At 44.8% G+C, this 20,799-nt stretch overlaps 1 protein-coding gene across 1 annotated transcript in view; it reads left to right on the top strand.

Moving 5' to 3' along the window:
• The window catches only part of ERGIC1 (endoplasmic reticulum-golgi intermediate compartment 1), a 95,071-nt gene that overhangs the window by 63,319 nt on the left and 10,953 nt on the right, over positions 1-20,799 (top strand). Inside the window, exons 4-9 of the mRNA XM_090064885.1 lie at positions 2,618-2,712; positions 3,553-3,677; positions 7,621-7,725; positions 15,273-15,333; positions 16,863-16,963; positions 19,699-19,821. Of these exons, the coding sequence (XP_089921011.1) occupies positions 2,618-2,712; positions 3,553-3,677; positions 7,621-7,725; positions 15,273-15,333; positions 16,863-16,963; positions 19,699-19,821 (610 nt within the window). The remainder of the gene's footprint in view (positions 1-2,617; positions 2,713-3,552; positions 3,678-7,620; positions 7,726-15,272; positions 15,334-16,862; positions 16,964-19,698; positions 19,822-20,799) is intronic.

The raw sequence follows: 20,799 nt of genomic DNA, 5'->3' as shown, positions 1-20,799 counted from the left end.
GAGGGCTCATCTTGAGGTGCGTCCTCCTTGGTCGTACATCCCTGCAGGGAAAGAAAATATCTGTCAATTTCCTCCTCTGCCTCCCTGATTCCCCTCAGCCTGCTAACCTCTTCTTCTGGCTCCCCACATATCACATTAATTGAAAGCAGATATACCTAGCAAACCCTGCATCTTGTGAGTTTTGCCTGTAGTCCATTTTTGGGTGTGCAGCTGGGGTCTAGCAAATGAGCTTAGGATAGGTGATGAGAAATCCAAGATTTGGTTACTGTGCCACTGACTAGATGTGTAACTGAGCAAAATTGCCATGCTCTTCTTGCCTCTGTTACCCACTCTGTCAAATGGTCATGCTTGTCTGTCCTTGCAAGAAGCTTTTAGAGCTACAAAAGAAAAGTGTAGTGATTACAAATATTATCGTTTGTGTGGTGGCTGTTCAAACCCAGGTTGAGCTTCTGGCTGGTTCATGATGGCAGAATTCCCAGTAAAAGGATGATGCTTCCAGAGTGTACCAGGGCTCTTTGACAGCTGAGCTTCTGAATCGGATGTATGCTCTGTTCTTAGCCTTGGCATGGAAGCACCTTTTCATTGGTAATGCTAAGCTTTCTAAAGTAGTGGCAGGGCATGACCCGAATCTTGGACAGCAGAAAAAAGCTGGGAGAAAGCCAGAGTGTGTTATGAAACAGACTGGTTGGCAAATAGGATCTGGCTGAGAATTCTCCAAGGATGCAGTAAGGCGCATCACCATTGGGGATTAATGTCCTTCCTGGCTGAGGTCACTCATGAGAGCCGTATGTGAGGTATGACTTAATCCTTAGCACTATATAATCTGTCCATAATAAATACGTAGAAGGCTTTTAATACCTTCCATCAGGAAGGAGACCCAGCCAAGGAGCTTCTAACCAGGTCACTGATGAGCAGGCTTACCCCTCCCTCTGTAATCATTACTCAACATACGTTTCAAGTGATTAATAAAAATGACACAAACAGCATGTATAGGCAATTAACAACAGAAGGGAAGGTAGGGCTGTGAAGCTGAACACAAATGTTGGATTGATTTCATCAAGATTTCAATCAAACTCACTGACCTTGTGGTAGTTATTCTTCCTCTCCCTCCCCATCCCCTCCACCAAAAAAGAAGTAAAAAAAACTTGGCAGCTGTTTGCTTCTTCATTTGAAAACCTGGATCAATAGGACATGTGATTCACCAACTGGAAATTGATGGCCCAGAGAGAGTCTGTCCAGGTCTATCTCAACCATGCAGTTAGTCCAATAAAAGTTATCACCTGCAAAAATCATTGCCTCATCAGAGTAAAAACACTTTTGACCCATTCTTCAACTCTCCTTAATCTATATGGTCTGTTATTGTGTAAGCTCCTCTAGCAGACATCTTTCATCTATATACCTGTCAAGCCACTGAGCACCCTTTAATCACAGGTAAAAATAATATTGAGTTCTTACTGGTGAAGGCAGCTTATTTGATAGTGAGTTCCCATAGTTTTGCCACAGAATGTATCAGCATATACCTTATCTAACATACTTATCTTGTGTGTCTGGATACCACAAAAGTTTGAGATAGGAAGGATCTGTTAGGTAATCTTATCTTTTTCCTTGGTCCAGTAAAGGATTTTCCCCTGCAGGATATATTCCAGAGCTTTTTCTGAACTAATTTTTAAATATCACAAGCATTTGGGCTTTTAAATTGTGTCTGCACTGGATGTTTTGGTCTTTATTTTTAAGTGTTTATAATAGTCATAAATAATGGAACTGATAAGATTTGTAACAATCATGAATAGTCAGTTGATTTTTTTTTCTTTCTTTCTTGTATTCCTTCTATCTTTTTCTGTAGGTTTTTTTTTTAATCTTGTTTGCCAGTCTAAATATCTGATACCTTTTGTGGGAGCTACAGAATGATTCTCTTCTTAGTTTCATTTTGCTGTTTTTAATTACCATCCAGAATTCAAAGTGAAACCATCAGGGAGAGACAAGTGTGGAGAGGAGGTGCAAGGGAAGTCTCAGCAGCCAGAAAGGCAATGTCAAGAGATAGGAATTGGAGAAGCTTGTGAAACCCAAACCACTTTCGGTTTGGGCAGGGTTATTCACAGGGGTCTTGATCCCTCACGTTCTGTTGTGCAAACTACCTCTGCCTCTGCTGCATAAATCACATAGCAGTAGCTAAACCAGTGAGCCTTCTTTCCTATGGAATAAGCAGGACCTAGCAGTTTCTAAAACCTTTTCTCCCCTACTGGCTTCCCCCTTTACTGAAGGTTGTAGGAACACGGAGGGCCAGTGCACTAGACATTCACCTCTGGAAGCAAGAGGTTCGTTGCTTACATCATAGGCCAAAACCCATGGTGGAAAAGAGGAGACCATGTTAGTCCTGCAGGTGTGAGTAAGGCAGGCAAAGCTCACTTATGACATGCATCAAGTCACTAGTATTTTAGCCCCATATAATTTTAACTCTCCAGAAGGACTCCTCTGATTTCTGTCTTTGACCCACACTAACCCAAACCATTTAAAAGTTTTTATTTTGTTTTCCTGGGCAAGTACTTTTTCCCTTAGTGGAAAAGAGCCACATGCGTCAGTCAGAACTTGAAACCATCTGCACTCCTCTCTCTGGCAGAGTTAACGAGCTCTACGTAGACGACCCAGACAAAGACAGTGGAGGAAAAATAGAAGTGAATTTGAACATCAGTTTACCGAACCTGCACTGTGAATGTGAGTACCTTCTTTGAGGCCAGAACATTTCCCATATTTTTAGAGTTGGCTGCTTAAGGCTCTGAGTCTACGCATTCCATCTTTCGAGGGCAGGGTGCAGTCCCCATCCTGTGTTCTGATTTTGACTTTTTTTCAGGAAAGAAATAAATCAGTGCCCTCCTAATGAATCTTTCTTTTATAGAAGAATAAGGGCTCATGCAGTTGGGGCAGGAATTAGAGATGCAGTTTTACTGTGTCAGTCTCTTCACTTAAGAGTCATTTCTGCCAACAGTGTCACAGACCAATGACCCTGCTGCTGAGGTGGGAGGGAGAGGTCAGGTTCCTGGAGCCTCTGTAGATGCCCTGTTATCCCATATTCTAAGCTAGGTCTATCCTGTAGTCTGACCATGCCTAGCAGTGGAACACTTATTTTATCACTGCAGCTTTGACTGGCATCCTGGCTCCTATACCCAAGATCCATCTCAGTCTTATTTCATCAAGGCCTCTTTTTTGTGTCTAGGAGTAAGAAATCTCCTGAGTTTATTAACAGTTCTGAATCCAGGTACCACATGTTCCCTTTAGCAAATCACTTAACTGGTTTGCCTCAAGTTTCACCCTCTGGAAAACATTTACATTGCAGGGGTCTGCCATTAAATTTGTCTGTCAGACACTCTGAGGCTTAAACCTTTTGTTGGTTAATCCATGGATTTTAATGAGCAGACCAGATGCTTAGTTTTTTAACAGGTGAATTAAATGGTGCGAGTCTGTGCAATGTCAGGGGGACACTGTATTTTTCCATACAAAGAATTCTTCATGCAATCCCCTGTTCTTTGTCTTATCTTTTTCTTCCCATCTGTGTAGTGGTTGGACTGGATATTCAAGATGAAATGGGAAGGCATGAAGTTGGTCACATTGATAACTCGATGAAAATCCCCCTCAATAATGGAGATGGCTGCAGGTTTGAGGGCCATTTCAGTATCAATAAGGTGAGTGTCAACAGCAGCTGGTGGGTGTTTGAGGGTTCAGGAGCCACTAGCACAACTAAAGCATAAAGCGCACTTACCAAACCCTACATGTGAATGGCCCTGCAGTCAGCATCTTTACTGCTTTATCAGTAGGCTATGGGTTCAGATCCCACATCAGGTTATGAGTTCAGCCTGGTGCCATGGTACTGTACTAAGAAAATGGCTGCATAGTTAGAACTGTAGGAGATGTTAAATCATGCGTCCTTCTTATCCCTTTGCCCTGGAAGCAGCTCTTGAATACTGGTGAATAGCCTTGTGTAATAGCCATCATACTGCCTTTCAGTAAGGCAAGCTCTAATTTCTAAGGCTGTGTGTGGGCTATTGGCAAAAGCACGACAGCTTTTGTGTTTGCCCTTCACAATCACAGCACCTCCAGTATGTGACTCATAGCTGTGCAAAGGACTTTGGCTCATCTCTATCCAAACCATCTCCTGTTCCAAAAGCCACGTAGCAGCTGAATGCTTCTTACTAAGGGATGCCATCTTAACAAAGGTGGCTTCATATAAGGTGCTTGGAATGTGCAAGCACATGTCTGCTTGTAGAGGTGAAGCTCTGTCTTTATCTGAGGGAATGAAAATTCAGGCCTAGGGTACGTTCCTGTCTGTGCTGGGTGTGTCCAGACCTGGATCATCTTGCTAGTAATGTTACAGATGAATTGACTAGCTGGGCTGGAGGTGGAGACTGAAGGTGTGGCATGCTGGTGTCATAATAAGGGTGCAGCCTTTATTCACGCCCCATCGAGTACCACAGGCTACATAATCCTACTTCCTTCTCCTCCTACCAGGTCATGTTAAATCACATTTAAAAATAACACTCAAAACCTCTTGATAACACTGCAACACAAAGAAGAGTTTGGGGCTTAAAGTTGAGGAACTTTCACTCACCTTTAAGCAGCCAGTGCTACTGATGACCAGGGATCCTGGTTTTCCCTGATAAAAAAACGTTGCAAATTCTCTTAATAAACCCCGCCAAATCTATGATTAAACTGAAAGACCTCCCCCCCCACCCAACCCCCCTGGTGCTTCTCATTCCCTTCCAACAGTCCCTGGCCCTGCTGGTGCCCCTTGCCCCCCACCCACACCTGCTCCCCCAGCTTTGCCAGTGGGGGCTCCCAACTGCCAGGGCTGCGGAGCCAGGGACCCGGGTCTGCAGTCCCCTGTCTCTGGGAGGAGGCAGTGGCTGCTGCAGCAAGGTGGAGCCCAGCTCCCCCTGCTGCTGCATGCTGTAGGCTTGGGGGGGTGCTCCCTGCTGTGGCATGCAGTCCTTGGGGTCATGGGGACCCATGCCTTCCAGATCTGTGCATGGTGCAGGGGCTGCCTAATGTGGGCTCCCACCATGTTGCCGTCATCTGGTGCCTCCGCAGTCCAGCATGTATGATGCAGTGCTGCAAAGAACAGCGGAGCCATGAAAGAAGCTGCCTGCCACTGTGCGCTCTGTGCTGTCCTGGCAAGCCATCCCCTGCCTGCATGGCTGTAGTGGGGGCAGCAGCACAGGGCTGCATGCAGGTGATGCGGGCAGTGCAGAGCTCACAGCGTCAGGTAGCTTCCTGTGCAACTAGGCTGTTCCTTACAGTGCTGGGTCATACATGCTGGGTTGGAGAGGCCTCAGTGGAGGGCAGCAGGGTGGGGAGTACAAGCCTAAAGCAGGCAGTGCACAACCCCTGAACCATGAACAGGTATGGGGGTATGGGTACCCCCTGCCGCCTTGGGAGTGCACACAAAGACGGGGAACAGCCCCCCTCCCGCCTGCGCCCGCAGCAGGCAGCCCACCCCGTGCACAGGTCTGGGGGGTCGCAGGTGCCCCTTGCCCCCCCTGAGACTGCACGCAGCAGCAGGGAGCCGGCCCTGCCCCCCACCCCCGCCTCCTGGACGGGCTGCCCCCAACCCAATCCCACTCCCCGCTGGGGCCCTGCGGCTGTGTTGTGGCCCTGGGCCCCAAGCTCCAGGCACTGCCCGGCTGGGCAGCAGCCCCAGCCCTACTCAGCTCGCTCCCTCTCTCCCTCTGGGGGCCTCAATTCCACCCCCCACCCAGCCCCCCCAACTTACCTGCAGGAGCTGCTCTCCAGGCTGCCTGGTGGCCGCGTGCATATACATTCACATGGCGGCCCCCTGCCTGACCAGCCTTCTCCCGTTTCCCCTCTCCCCCTGCATGCTGGAACTCTGCCCACCTGCAGAGGGCTTGTTGCAAAACTGAAAAATCCATAGGATTTTCTGGTAAAATGAGAAATCTGTTTGCCTCCGGTAAAAAGTAAAATGCACAGTTTACTCTGTTTTTCCATGGGAAACAGAAAACCCGGATTACTGCTGATGACTGCCAAGCTACCAAGCTGGGAAAGGGCTCAGTGCAGTTTAATCTTTCTTTTGAAAGTCTTAGAATGTCCAAAAGTGCAGGTGTGGTGAGCCTGCTCCCAGGGGCAGCTCCAGCCAGAAGGACTGCTGTTCTTTTTTCATTAAGTAAAAACCAGGATGTTTCTTGTGCTCTATAATGGAGCTGGATGGATCAGTTAATTTGTATAGTATGACGGTTTGGGTCAGGTCACTGGAATATGTCAGGTACTGTACATTTTAATAAAGGTGACCCCTTATCAAAGACCTTTAGATCTTAGGGGCTGATTCAGAAAACAGGTACACATTTGCTGAATTTTGTAATAGCACTGTTGTTTTTAGGAGAATTGCTTGTGTGTATAAAGTTAAGCATATGCTTAACTGTTTTCACAACTGGAGACTTAAGTGTGTAATTGTGTGCTTCAAAACAAGCAGATGCGAAGGAGCACAAGGTAATGGTGAGATAATTCTCTGTGGCTCTTGGCACTGAGTCTACTCCTCCATCACCAGTGTGATCCTTCTAGTGCAAGTAACATGCTCCATCCCCAACTGTAGGTGTTCCCAGGGGTGCCATGTGTTTGTAGACCATTTCAATTAGATTTGTTTTGACCAAAGCTAACTACCATGTGGGACCTTCCTTGTGCTAATTGCTGGTGGTTCAGGGTGGGGGGATGTATGAAGATCTTCCCATTGCTGCTCTACAATGCATCAGTCCCTGCTAGATGTTGACAGTACCATTAGCATCCAGGATCCTTTTGTTTCTGACACTTTCTGCTATGACAGATTCTCTTACCCCTCCAGAACAGCAGTTGAGCTGATAAAGTTCAAAGGCTTTGTGGTGGAATTTTCTAGGAAGGATGTTTTGAAATGCCTGCAGATGCCAGAGCATTGCAATAAAAATTACATCCACGCTCATCTCTTTTACATTGTCATGGCAACTAGAGGTCTTACGTGAAAGCTGTGTATTCAGAATTTAGTGTTTCCTTTAGCTAACAAAATAAATCTGTTCTTGAGGGGTCCTCTGTCAAGGTTGGAAACTGCAGCTTTTCACTCGCTACTTTTTGTAATCTTTTCAAACAGAACAGCACTTGTAAACAAGAGTGCAGTTAGACTAGTGCCTAGGGCTTTCCTAGGTAGCTTTGCATCATTGAGCCTGTGCAAGTGAAACGTGGGTGGGAAATGTTTATTATATTGTCATGTGCCTAACGGCATGGATCTTATTTTTAATAGGGAGGTAGAAGCTGTAGTTTTAGTTATTGGGAATCTGAAATGTTTAGGGAGAGATCCATTTGTATTTTGGTAGCCTAAGGCAACAGCTTTTGGTAGCCTAAGGCATGCAACTTTTACCTTTTAGGTTGACACTGATCTCCCCTTTATATACAGCATTGTATTACGGGCCAGGTGTGTATATCAGGCATTTCACTGAAGTATGAATTATTTGCTACTGTATACTAGATAGAGGATGCTAGATGAGATGGGTCTATTTTTTTTATGCTATTTCATGTATCAGTAACTGGCAACATCTGGTAGATAAACATACAATTCTGCATGTTCTTGTTTTGAATGCTGGCGGATTTTAGGTTCCTGGTAATTTCCATGTATCCACGCACAGTGCCACAGCACAGCCTCAGAATCCTGACATGACTCACATCATCCACAAACTCTCTTTTGGGGACAAGTTGCAGGTGAGTTCTTTCCTCTGTCTGTATGGGACAGAATTATTTCTATACTACACTTCTTGATACATGCTTAAGGATGGCTGGGGCAGAGGTGTAGAGAGCTTATTTAGCACTCAGGGTTGAGGAGAGGGGCCAGGGGTATGCCAACCAGTTAAGCAGGTGAGGGGAGAAAAGTATTACCTGCCTGGGTTCTGCACAGGGCAGGCAGCTGCTGCTGCAGAAAGTCATGGCATGGGTTCCCTGGGAGCCACCTCTTGGGCCCCTTTTGCTCCCCTTCAACCCAGAGTCACGCAACCGACCAGTGTGTTTGTCAGAAGCAAACTATGAATCATCCCCTGAGATGCCGTGTAGCACCACAAAGCACCCCACAAGATCTGGCAACACCAGGAGCAGTGACCTGTGCAGAATAGTGGGAACAGACCGTAAAGAAAGGTTGGATTGAAGGCATGATGATGAAGAACCCCAAATATGCTACACCTACTATGAGAGAAAATCCCTGGAAAGGAGCACCATTCTACTCAACCCCAGATGCACTGCTGAGCGTGGGGCTGTTCTGCCTGTCTCCTAAAGCTGGGCAGCACAGGGCTGCCCCTGTCATGGTAAAATCTCCTGGAGGGGAATCTGGTGTTCCTGTCTAGTCAGTGTCCAGAGCTGCTGCCCTGCCTGCTGCCCCACCCTGCACCCTACCCTCCCTCCTTCCTCCTGTCTCCAGTTTTGGTACTGGGCTGGGGAAGGTCAGAGGACCTATAATCTAGGGCAGAGGTCAGCAACATTTTTGTGCCAACTGCCAAAAAAACCTCCCTGCAACCTGAACTTTGAAAACGTTGGCATGCCAGGGGTGGATGGTGGGAGAGCTGCAAGGGGCCTGATCCTGGTCATGGCAGCACGGCTGCAGCCACAGCTCCTCCCTGCTATGCTCCCCAAGGCACACTTGCAGCTGCTGCCAGCAGCAGGCTGGACCAGTGCTCTGGACCCTGGTACAGCTGCTTGCAGCCTTGTGGCTGTCTGCTGTAAGTAGCTCAGGCTCTGGGCAGGACCCTGCCACTCACCATGGAGCCTGAGCTGTCTGCAGCAGGCAGCTGCAAGCAACTGCACTGGGGTCTGAGGCCCCAGCCCAGCTCATTGCCAGCAGCAGCTGCATGTGTGCCTTGGGGAACACACTGGGGAAGGGGCTGGGGTTACAGTGGCCTCCAGTTAGGGAGCTGGGCCAGGGCTCCCTGGTGCAGCTGTTTGCAGTCTCCTAAACAGATGGTATAGCCCACCATCTGCTGTGAGCATCCCAGACTATGGTGGCACCCATCACACTGTGCTTTGGGGGCACATGGCAGGGAAGGGGCTGGGGTTGTGCTGCCCAGGCCTCTTGCTCGCCATGGGCCCATAGGTCCACATGCAGCCAGGGCTCCAGAACTTAGTGTGCCACTTGCAGCCTCCCGGTTGCATGCCACATCCAGCCTGGGCTCTGGGCAGGTAGAAAAAGAGCATCTAGTTTTTAGCTTTGTAGCCCCTCCTCTGGGTTTCTCAGGGAGAAGCGAGTAGCTTTCCCCTTCTCATAGAATGAACTGGACTAACCCCAAAGCTGTCTTCCCCCTGCTGGTAAGAATGAACTTTGGCACTAGCCTTGTGGCTAGAGTTTCACTGGTGCTGTGTTATATAAGCCCTGGTTTCTCAGTTGGAACAGTTCAGAAGAATGCACCTCTGTAACTGCCTTGCGAAGAGGTGCTTCCATTGAGCTGCGGTGATACATGTGCACACCAATTTCATAATTCCAAGCGTGGCTTAACCAGTCTCCCTATAATCTTCCTTCATCATCACAGACATTACTGTTCTGCCCTGCTTCATTTATGCCAACTCTGAAACACCTTTTTAATGCTAACAAGTCCAAAAACCTTTGCTTTGTAGTCTTCTGGTTTTTCCCCTGGCTTCCTTGGGGAAACAACTTGTGTGGGAGCATTTAGATATTAGCGAATGAATGAGTCTGTTTATTGTCTGTAAAACATGTTTAAGATTCTGAAAAATGTTATGCAAATACTAACAGTCACTGCTCGTGCCTTTGTGGGAAATGAGTCCCACAGGGTAAGGTTCCTGTCACCAGATTCCAGTCTTTTGAGTGCCATAACTGAAGAGCTTGTCAGCCTGATGGAGTTGGGCAGACAAGGATCTCCGAACATGGAGTGGAATACAAGCCAGATGTCCGATTGCAGATGTTTCCTGTGCTGGTGAAAACCTGTTTAGCCCACCACGTTGACGTGCACCACGTTGATAGGTGGTATTCAGTTGCTTCTGTTGCTTTCATGTGTTACGTGTAAATGTCACTTGGTTCAGCAGGCAAAACGCAAGCTAAAAAGCATGTGATGTAGGCGATGTAAACTCATCTGCTGCTAGCTAGATTAAGCAAGCTTTGGTTAGGAGCCACTGAGTCACTGTAAGGGGTTCTTTGGAGATGATCCTGATATAGGTGAACTTTTCTGTTGATTGTTTGATTTTATTTATTAATTTTTTTTTTCTTTTGGTTTCACCGCCCTTGATCTCAATATGTATCCAACCCTCAGAAAGGGATTGTGTGCTGAAAGGCTTTGTTATGCAAACTCTTACCCACACAAACCTACTAGCATATCCCAGTGGGCAGCCCACCACTACCTTCTAGCAGAACACCAGGAGAATATTTATCTCCTCTCTCCCAATGGTGATAGATCTCTGGAGTTGGGTGGTGCTGCCTCAGTCTTCAAGAAGTCTTGTATCCAAAGTACAGAGGTAAGAGTGCAGAGGCTTGTTCTCTTCCATATACTGGATGGAAGTATTTTTTCTGGCTGTAAAAGGAGACTGGAATTCAGACGATCAGGGTCACTGTTTTTGTTCCTTGAGCTTGGATTCCTCTCCGTGGGGTTCCAGTGTTCAGAGCAGCGTTCCCTCTAAGCTGTGCAGGCACGCTCGTACTGTGCTGCCAGGCGTACCTGAGCAGCTGCTCGTGCTATGCAGTTTAGAGGGAACGAATGCTGGTTCAGAGTACTTGGTTAGGTGGTGTGCATTTGGCCTCTACTTGATTTTTACGGTAGGGGGAAGTAGGGGAGAGAGGAGGGGAGCAGGCAGTGGTTTCTTTCAAGTGCCACCCATTGTGGCATTACAAGGAGCCATCACTCACAGTAAATTGTTCATTTCTGCAGCCATCCCACCTGCATTCTTACATAAGGAATGAAATAATTAATAGTGTTGGGATTTTAAATGATCTTGCTTGGGCAGCAGCTCAAATAGAGATTCAGCAACCCATGTTCATAAATGCTTCAGCTAAATCAGCTGAAAAGGAAGCCTTGCTGAAATAATGGTTTAAAGATTAGGTTGGTTGGAACTTGCTCAAGTTTCAGTTCTGATTGGCTTTGATTCTGGTTCAGTCTGATCTTAGAATATTTTGTAGATGTCCCTGACATAGAACCAAAGCGCCAAGGTGAATATGAAAGGTGCTAAGCTACTCTCTAAGGACCAGATCAATGAAGGCAGAAAAACATACACAATTTTCTTCCCCCTGGAGTCTCTGTGGAGTCACTGATTTTGCTCTGCTTTTTGCTTTTCCATTTTAAACTGAACCTGTGGCCCTGTCAACACCTCAGGAAAGGGTAGGTGTATGTGGAGTTATATAATGTACAGACACCTCCCTGGAATGAACGTTTGCCTGAGCTAGTTCCTTCTGAACTGGTTTGGAAGTATAGCAGCTGCCCTTAAATATTCTGACCCAAGCCAGTACACACCTACTCTCCTGTGGCTGCTAATCATGCATTCAGATGTCTCCTTTTTACACCTCCTTGTGACATGACAATGCCAGCAGAATACCTAGTTTTCATATTGCAGCAATGCGGCCTGAAGGCACTGATTGCTTGCTTGTGGTGCAACCACTAGTTCATGTAAATTGAGCATGTCTTCTCCCCCACTGACACATGCCCTGTTTAAATTATGCAGTATGCAGTCTGCTTGAGAGGTCACCTTTATTAAGCAAACTTTGATCCTGATACTTCTTCAAAATATCCCCTTACATAAGGATCACAGTTTGTTCAACCATTGAGGGTATGTCTTCAATGTGAACTCAAAGCTGGCAGACTGCCCTTTCTCAATTCACACTGCATTATCTAACACATTCTGGTTACCTGTGTCCATACCATGCTTACTGCTCCTGCTCCTGCACCATGCTTACTGCTCTGTGCACAGGCTCCTGGTCAGGATGGCCCTTCATATTACAAAGTGCCTGCCAAGGAAAACAAAGAGACTGTTTGGTATTTTGTTAGAAACGTACGGAATGAATTTCCCTTGCATTACTACTTAATGATGAGGCCACAATTTACAATTTGTATTATTTTGGAATACCACCCGTTCTCATTTGTGAGTCTGACCAACTGGATGTAGCAGGTGAAAAACTAGCAAGATGACAGCTGAACCCAGAATGGTGAAATCTGTTTTTCTTCTTTTTTAAAAAATATGATTTTGAATGTCTTAGTAACGCTAAGGGACACTGGAATGCCTAGTATAGCATGACTCTTATTAGACTGGGCCCCCTGATTTTTTTTCCAGAAAGCCATGAAGGAAACAAAATGTGGGAGTCTCAAAATGGAAAAGGAGAGGAAGCATTCTAGGGCAGTGAAGGGGTTGGTTCCTTCAGTTTATACAAAAGAGATTAAGAGCCCAGTGAAAGCAAAGTATAAGGAAATGTTATGGGGCTTATCAGTTACAGGGATGAACCAACAAAGTTTGCTTGCCCAGCTAATCTGACTGTCCAGAATTCCTACTCCATGTCAAATTTCCAAGCCTCATGGAAAGAGGGGGACTCTGGAAGAGCACAGGTGATCCACAGACTTTTTTTTCCCCCCTTCCCCACAATCACCACAGGAGAGGGAGAACAAAAAGCACAAATGGTTTAGAGTTTGCCATTAAGGGATTCAGTGACTTGTCTCCATGGAAGCTGCTAGAAAACAGTGGCTGTTTTGCTTGCAGGATGGCTTTCCTGGAAGAGATGCACAAAGACTGAAGTGACTTATTGTGACCTTTAATGCTGTGAAATATTCACAGAAGCAATCATGTAGCTGTTGTTGTCTGAGGTCCATTTTTTAATAAGCTTTCTAAAATTGTAATCCATGAACATTGTGCTGTTACAAATCATAATGAAGCATTGGAAGGGGGTGTGAAATCTTTGATCTTGTGTATCAGTTTCTAAGGTGTGTGTATGTGTGTCCAACTCAGTGTAGTTAGAATTGGTAAGCCACAACTATGAACATTTCATACTTGGCTTGTGTATTTATGTTTTATCCCCTCCCAAGAGCTGTCTTGGAATGCATGGTGCTCGGGGTACTAGGGAGGAAGGAGGCAGAGCAAGCTGTTGCATAAACCCTTTACATATTTTTCCATCATTCAGTAAAACAGATGGCGCCCAGGAGACCCAAATTCCTTTCTAATTGTGAATTCACTGGCCATCTTCCAGGAAACCCCTCCTCATTAACAAAGAAAGTTACCGCCAAACAACAACAAGCATGTCAGGCAGTGCTTACTATCCTAAGGTTTCAGTTACTTTGCTTCCACTTCTGTGAGTTCATACCTGAAAAGGTCCTCAGAGATTTTGTCTGGGATACCTCGTGGGACAGCTTACTGAACAAGCTGCTCCAGATTCATTGCGAGCCAAGGTGCCATGATCACAATTACACTGTCTGTGCCTGATTTCAGCATGCCTTATTTTCCCTCTTAAAGAATGCCATCTGCTATAGAATGGGCAGAAAGGGTTCAGTATTTGGAGTACTGGCAAATATAGCCCATCAAGCTCCACATAGCCCAGACACAAAATGTGGTCATGACCTGGTTAGCATCTTTTGCCCTTCAGTTCTGCTGCCTGAAGTACCAAGTTTGATCTTGGCACTCCAACCGGGTCCTGTGAATGACCTGTTGAGCAAGGTGACTTCAAATTCCATCATAAGGGCAAACCTGTCTGCTACTGGGGCCCAAACTGTATTGCCGCTTTCCAGATATTTGTCAAGGCAGGACAAATTCTACAGCATTAACAGCATACGCTCCTGGCATGGAACCTCCATGTTGGGAGTATGTCCTCAGCTCGATAGAGTAGAGGTTGGCCAACAGTCTGAAGCTAGCAGGTGTTAGGCTGTTGGTCCACAAGGAGATAACAGGTTAGCATGCCAAACAAGTCATTATGCAGCACCATCTAGCTTTGAGGAGTAGAGGGAGAGGTGTGCACAAGGGCTGGCACACTCGAAAACAGGGAATTGTGGGAATGTCGGTGGAAGGCTGCTTCTGTTCAAGCCTTGTAACTTGCAGCTGTACTGCAGATTGGTTTTGTAGTGAGGTGAATAGCTGGCAGGCTCAAGTGCTAGTCATCCTGACAAATAGTAAAGGGGTAGTATGGTAGAAAGCCTTGTTATGCTTTTATTTATATTGTCACCTGCATGTTACTTGCTCAAGAAATACCAAAGTTGTCTTGCTAGAATAGTCTTTCCCAGAACGTAACAGAGGGAACTGATTACCTTGCTTTGCCAGCAAGCCATTTTCCTTGTAAACATTGATCAAGGAAACGCCCATTTAAGTTCTGGTAGGTGTTTCCCAGCTAATAGCTTTTGAGAGAGGTGTGGTTGTTGAAATTAGTGGGGAATGCAACCCATCCCCAATTTAGGCAAAACTCTCTTCTCTGCCTGGCTCTCAATGTTCAAGAATTTCCTAGCTGGGGGAGTTGTTCTTCCTTTCTCCTTCCCCTTTATGCTGCTGTGAGTTCCCTGTATGGCTTTCCTGATCTTGACTGTTTCCTGACTTGATTGTTTTACTGGTGGCCATTGATGCTTACTGTTCTTGGCCATTGCTTTTATTAGATGCTTCTGCACAGAAACAAGGAATAATCCAGTTGATTAAAGATGAGTGGGGTGGGTAATGAGTGTCTGATTTTTTTCATGCCTGCATCCAGCTGTTAAAGAATGGGTGGGATAGCTGGTATTTCTCCCTCCCCTCTCTCAGGGCATATCATACAGGGTGGTAAGGATAGGCCCTAGTGAGTTAATGCTGTAGAAACCAGACCACTTTTAAATGAACCTGCAGCAGAACTCTGGGTTCTACCTGGAATTCAGATCTTCAAAGCATGTCTCCCAGCTGCTTTCAGTTTTTGATTGCATGCGATAGAAGAAATGTGTTTATCCTCCAGTGAGAAACTTTTCCAATTCTAGTATGATCTCATCAACTACCAACCCAGCCTGGTGCATGATGTCACAGTTTGGGATGGATAGTCACCTCAGAACATCACGCTGACTTGTTTCTTAATCAGAGCTCCCCTGGATGAAGCCATTTAGTATGAATTATAATGGTAGATCCTTGGAGTTTGATAGTACAACCTCATCAGTTGGTGCCCATCTCTCTGGGTAATGATTACCAAGAGAGTAATTTGGGACCTTTCCTGTTGGGTTAAGGCTTTGCCTTTGGGAGAACTGGGTCAGGCTGGATTCTTCATTAAAAGAAAAAGTGGGAAATTAAAAGCCAAGAGTTCTGTGTTAAAGGTTAGTCACTAAATGTGCCTCCTTGCTCTCCAGGTCCAGAACATTCATGGAGCTTTCAATGCCCTGGAGGGGGCTGACAAAATCAGCTCAAATCGTATGTATCATCAGCTCTTTCAGGACTTATCTGTCCTCTTATGTGGTCTACATTTGTTCTTTTCCCACCAGGGTTATTAATAGAATGCTAATGGGAGGGGGGCGCAAATAAGTGTCCTTTTAAAGCAACCAAAGGGACCCAGGCATCAGTGAATTCAATTTTCATTCCTGCTTTTGGCCCCTGGCCCTCGGGAAGGCCTACTTCAGTGGGTCCTTTATTCACCTCCTGCAATTCTAACACTCTAGCCACTGCTGTTCTGTACAGCTGTCACGATCACCTGCTAAAGAACGTGCTGTTTTGTCTGCTTGACATTACACAGAGTAACAAGTGTGAGTGGGCTGGGGTTACAGAGTAGTATTACCCCTGTAACCTCCACTCTGTTTGCTACTGCTTTTTCTACCACCACTAAAATATTTCCCCTGTTCTTTAGTTGTTGTCATGCGCTCCCACACCAAGGCTACACTTCTATGTGACCAGTCATAGAATGAGGGTGAAATCCCAATGCATGCCGCTGGTCAGCTAATTCTTCCTGTACCTTCAAAGCTGGAAGCAACTTCAGCCTCTTCCAGACATGAGATTTCAGAGGTTGCTTGTGACCCTAGATTTTTTCCCCCCAGGAGGTAACTGAGCATTGTGCTTTATACTGGGAGTCCCTATTGTGGCTTAGTGATAGTCTTCTGCCTTTCTGAACTGTTCCATCATCCAGGAAAATGCCCAATGCCTGTGGTACCCCACAAAATAAATAAGTTATTGTTAAGTTACTGTGGGTGGTGTTGGAAGGAGAATGCCATAGAACAATATTATTCCCCCAGTTCAGTTCTGTAGGAGTGTGTGGCCACTCAGCCTATAATGTTTGAGAAACTTCCTTTCATGGACAGTGCTGTAAGCCAGAGCTGCAAGAGCAGCACATCACTTTTAATCAGTGTTGATCCCAAGTGCAGCTCTTTTATTCTAGGTACAGTGGCTTGTTAAACGGTATCAGAGCTGCAAAATTGGTATTTTTTTAAATGACCCTAATTCTCATCCTGGGGTCTTAAAGAAGTGGGCACTTGTTGGAGCTCTTCGGATGGTCTGGGTTGTTCTATATATATGGAAGTTCGCCAATGACACCAAACTTTGGGGGCAAAGCATCCAAACAGAAGACAGGCGGGTGATCCAGGCTGACCTGGACAGGTTCAGCAAATGGGCGGACGAGAACCTGATGGTGTTTAACACCGAAAAATGCAAGGTTCTCCACCTTGGGAGGAAAAACCTGCAGCACCCTTATATGACCCCAGATGACTTCCTGCCCTTCAGGCAGGGGACTGCACTCGATGATCTTCTGAGGCCTCTTCCAGCCCTAACGTCTATGAAATCTGTGAAGTGCAAGTTTGCACTGCTTTTAGTTGAAGGATGAGTTCAAATGGAAGAGGGGCCTTCACTTACAACCTACTTGCATTGAAAAGTTTTACACATTTTAAACCTATCAAGCAGACTGCAATTTCCCTTGAACAGTGGCTCATTCTGTTTTTTCCCCTTTGAATCCACAGCTCTTGCATCTCATGATTACATATTGAAGATAGTCCCCACAGTGTATGAAGATATGAGTGGCAAGCAGCGGTACTCCTACCAGTACACTGTAGCAAACAAGGTAAGAAAGAGGGTGTTTGTGAGGCGAGTCTTGCTGTTGGGCAAACAAAGCCCACTGAGTGCAGGGGAAGACACATTGGTTACAAATCCCATTCGTGTTGTACTTCTATAGGTGCACAGTAGCCCCTGGTGGAAGAGTGAGGAACTGAAATGCTTTAGAATGAGACTTTTGCCATCACTTCTTCTATAATTAGTAGCAGCACAAGGTTTGCTTTTTTTTCTTTCTTAACCTGGTGCTTATTTTTTTTTCTCTAGTGGATTGTTTCCATGCAGCTGACTTGTACACAAACTCAAGTGACACAGCTCCTTATATGTTTTACCGAAAATCTTTACAGCCTGAAATAGGTTGAATTGCAGCTCAGAGTCTTGCTGAAGGGATCCAGGCCATACTAATTTTTATAACAGAAGCTGGCAGTGCCATTCCAAGTGACAGGTCTTGGCTGGTGGCTATTTTTTTCCATTGAAGGGTTTTTGTTGGATGTAAATAATTTTTGAACAGGCAGAGGAAACTTAATGTTTGCTTAAGTGGGCACTGCCTTTTGCTAGTCAGCTAAGGCTGTGAAAAGCACAGGCACAGCACTGCTAATGTTCTGTTGATGTACCAGTGGAACATCAAGTGCTGTTTGCTGCCCTTTGGATTTTGTATGTAGTTTTTTGTGTTTTCTGTCCTCAAAGTAGATCAATTGTTTTAATATCAAACAGAAAACCTTGATTTGAATAATACATATTTGTCTTGTTTTCTATTTATACTTTTCAGTTATTTTCCTTGGAGGTCAATTCTTATTGGTTGGTAGCAATAATATTTAGGTCCAATCAACCTATTGTAAAAAAACCAACAACCCCCCCTCCACCCCACTACATTTCCTAGTAAGCAGTATATACTGTTTCAATACAAGTGTATTTAAGTAATTATATTTCTTTATATACATCTATTCAGATGCTTAATTTTTATATTATCATGTTGGAAAAAAGGTAAACAATGTAAAAAATTAATTTAGTAAATGAGGTACAGTGGCACGCCAAGCTGTGTTGGGATGAAAAATGTAATTCAGTTAAATGCACAAAAACAGCATTTTCAAAAAGTCTTTATTAAAAGCTATCATAAAGATGCAGGATGCACAAGAGAGAGAGGAGGTTTATCAAAAAATATTTTGCATTTTAAGTCATTTTCTTCTTAAGTTAAGAATTGCTAGCTGTAGTTAATGAATAGAACTGCTTTTCTTTCTACTCATCCATATCTTTCAGAATTTTAGAACTATTATTTTTTTCTCATCTTTTTCCTAAATCTGTAGAATAAAACATTTCCTTGTTTCTCCCCTCCCCCCCCCAAAAAACAACAAACAACCCAACAACAACAACAACCCCTATTAGTATAAGTATGAATCAGCTAATTAGTGAACTGGAATTAACTGAATAAACTCAAAGGAAGAAGATGCCCTCTGAGCCTGTAGAAGAGAAGACTGCTGTCAAAAACTGGTTTAGCATTTCAAGAAATGCTGGTTTCAGGTGTCTAGCCAGTGACAGCAAATATGTACTCCTTGAATATTTATTTAATCTAAAGGATTTTTAAAAAGATGATCGTAAGTTTAGGTCCTAATGCAAGTTTCATGGTAAATGTTAATATTTAATTTTGTAGTTAAAAAAAAGGATTTAACTTTAAAAAAAAACAAAATTAAAATAAAAAAGATTTTTTTTGTTCTCTAGTTTCTCTTGAGGCTCCCGAGGCTGCTGCTATCTATTAAAATACGTTAGAGTTTGTCCCGACTGCAATGGATGTGTGTGTGCACTCTCGTGAGCTAGTGCTCAGATGATTGATGCTCTCCACTGATTTCAGATCCTGCCTGAACACAGTGTCCTGAGGTTTCGGATATCTTTCTTTCCCCAGACAATAGTGTGTTTGTTCTGTTTAATGTCACAACTGCTGTTCTGATAAGAGTCTTGTGACATAAGTTCTAAAAAGTCATTTAGAAAATGTACAGCCAGAGCTGCTGCTTTTGACACCTCTCTGAGCAGGGCTGCAATCAGGGCACTTGGCCAAGACTGAATCAGTAGGGCTGTGTTGCCAGGAGGTGGAGAGAGGAAGGAAAAAAAAATGAGGTCAGGTCTGTCAAAACTGCTCCCTTCAAAGTTGGAGTGCAGGAAAAGGAGCCGTCTTTGCATTTTTTTCTACTAAAAAAAAATAATCATTGCTTCAGCCCTAAACTCTCATGGAAGCAGGAAACTATTGGAATAATCTGGCATAGACCTCCTGGCACAAAGTGGACAGGGTTTTAGTTTGGACTGTCTGTCTCCTGTCTCCCATTATCTCTGTGATCCTTTACTTCCTCTCTGCCCCAAAGAGCCACTACAGCTCAGGCACTAATTTTCAGTCTGGTAAGAGCCCTGAAGCTATTCTGGTCAGCATTCTGGTCTCCTTTTTTTTTTCATTGAAACTGAATCCACTCCATATTGAAAAGACTTCAAGAGGCAAGGGGGGAAAAACAGGGTTTCTATGGGGTGAATGGAGCAGGGCTACTTCATTTTGTTTCCTTTCCTGTGTTGAGAGGAAAACCATCCCTGATTGAGAAACTAGCAGTTTATTCTTCTTAAATCTAATCTTAACAAAGAATAACTCTTGAGGAAACAAGAGACAGAGCCAGGCTAATGAAAAAGGGAGCACGTGAGACAACAGGATGCTAGAGAACATAATCTTTACAGTGCAGTTGCTGAGACTTTCTGTTTTTCTCTTTTTTCTAGGAGTACGTGGCCTACAGTCACACTGGCCGTATTATCCCGGCTATCTGGTTTCGGTACGATCTGAGCCCCATCACAGTGAAATATACAGAGAGGCGACAGCCTTTGTATAGATTTATCACATCGGTGAGTTGTGTTAGGCCTCTGGTTCCTTCACTCCTTTTCCTTCTCTTCCCAGCCCAATCTTTGAATTGAGTTTCTGCTTTCAAGCACTGAAATATGCTGGAAGTAAAGCAATCCTCCACAATTTGAAACCATTTTGTCTGTATTAAAATCAGAGGAAAAGCAGAATGTCTGCTAAAAGAGGTCCCAAGCTTTAGTTTAGTTTAGTACATTGATTTGGGGGAGGGTGGTATAAAATATGCTATGCCACACACATTGTGGAGCATTATGTACTAGGGCATGTTAAGTTCCACATGTCTTCAGTTCTGTAGACAAGAGCACATGAGCCGTATTATCAAATTCCAGAGACGGCCCTCCTGGCCACCCTGTCCTATGTTGTCAGAATGTCCTGCTGCCACACCTCCACACTGATGCTAAAACAGTTCAGTTAAGGCTGTTAGTTGAGCAAAGTGCTGTTAGTGTTTTCAGTGCCTTGTACAGGCAGTCCTCACACTTTCGGCGGGTTACGTTCCTGGAAAAGGTGCTGTACGTCAAAACGATGCAAGTCGAATCTGATTTTCCCATAGAAACAATGTTATAATAGGGGGTTACGTTCGTGACCGAGGGCCTGATGCCCAACTTTTTATACAAATGACCATAAACACCATATTTAAATCAATTGTTTAATCCACTATAAGTGATATACACTGTACGGTACAAAGTTTTCCAAAGTGTGCTGTATATAAATCGATTAAACAGGGCAATAAGTAACTAATCACATAACATTTTATTTAATCAGAAGGTGAAGGAACACCTTCATCAGGGTCATGGAATTCAGAAGGGCTTCTTTGGGAAGATTTTGCGGAGACTGAGAAACTGCTCCAGGGATGTTTGTTTTGCTACTCTCTTTTTCTCATTGTAAATTTCCCTGTAGTGCCGTAAGTGCGAGGGTCCAGCGCCGTAAGTAATAACATCAGAGTAAATGGTGAAGCGTCTCAAGCG

The sequence above is a fragment of the Crocodylus siamensis genome, chromosome 10, assembly GCF_052110815.1.
Source record: "Crocodylus siamensis isolate JL-2025a chromosome 10, ASM5211081v1, whole genome shotgun sequence".
Lineage (NCBI taxonomy): Eukaryota > Metazoa > Chordata > Crocodylia > Crocodylidae > Crocodylus > Crocodylus siamensis.
The sequence above is the reverse complement of the archived record's forward strand: the minus strand, read 5'-3'. Positions and strand labels throughout refer to the sequence as shown.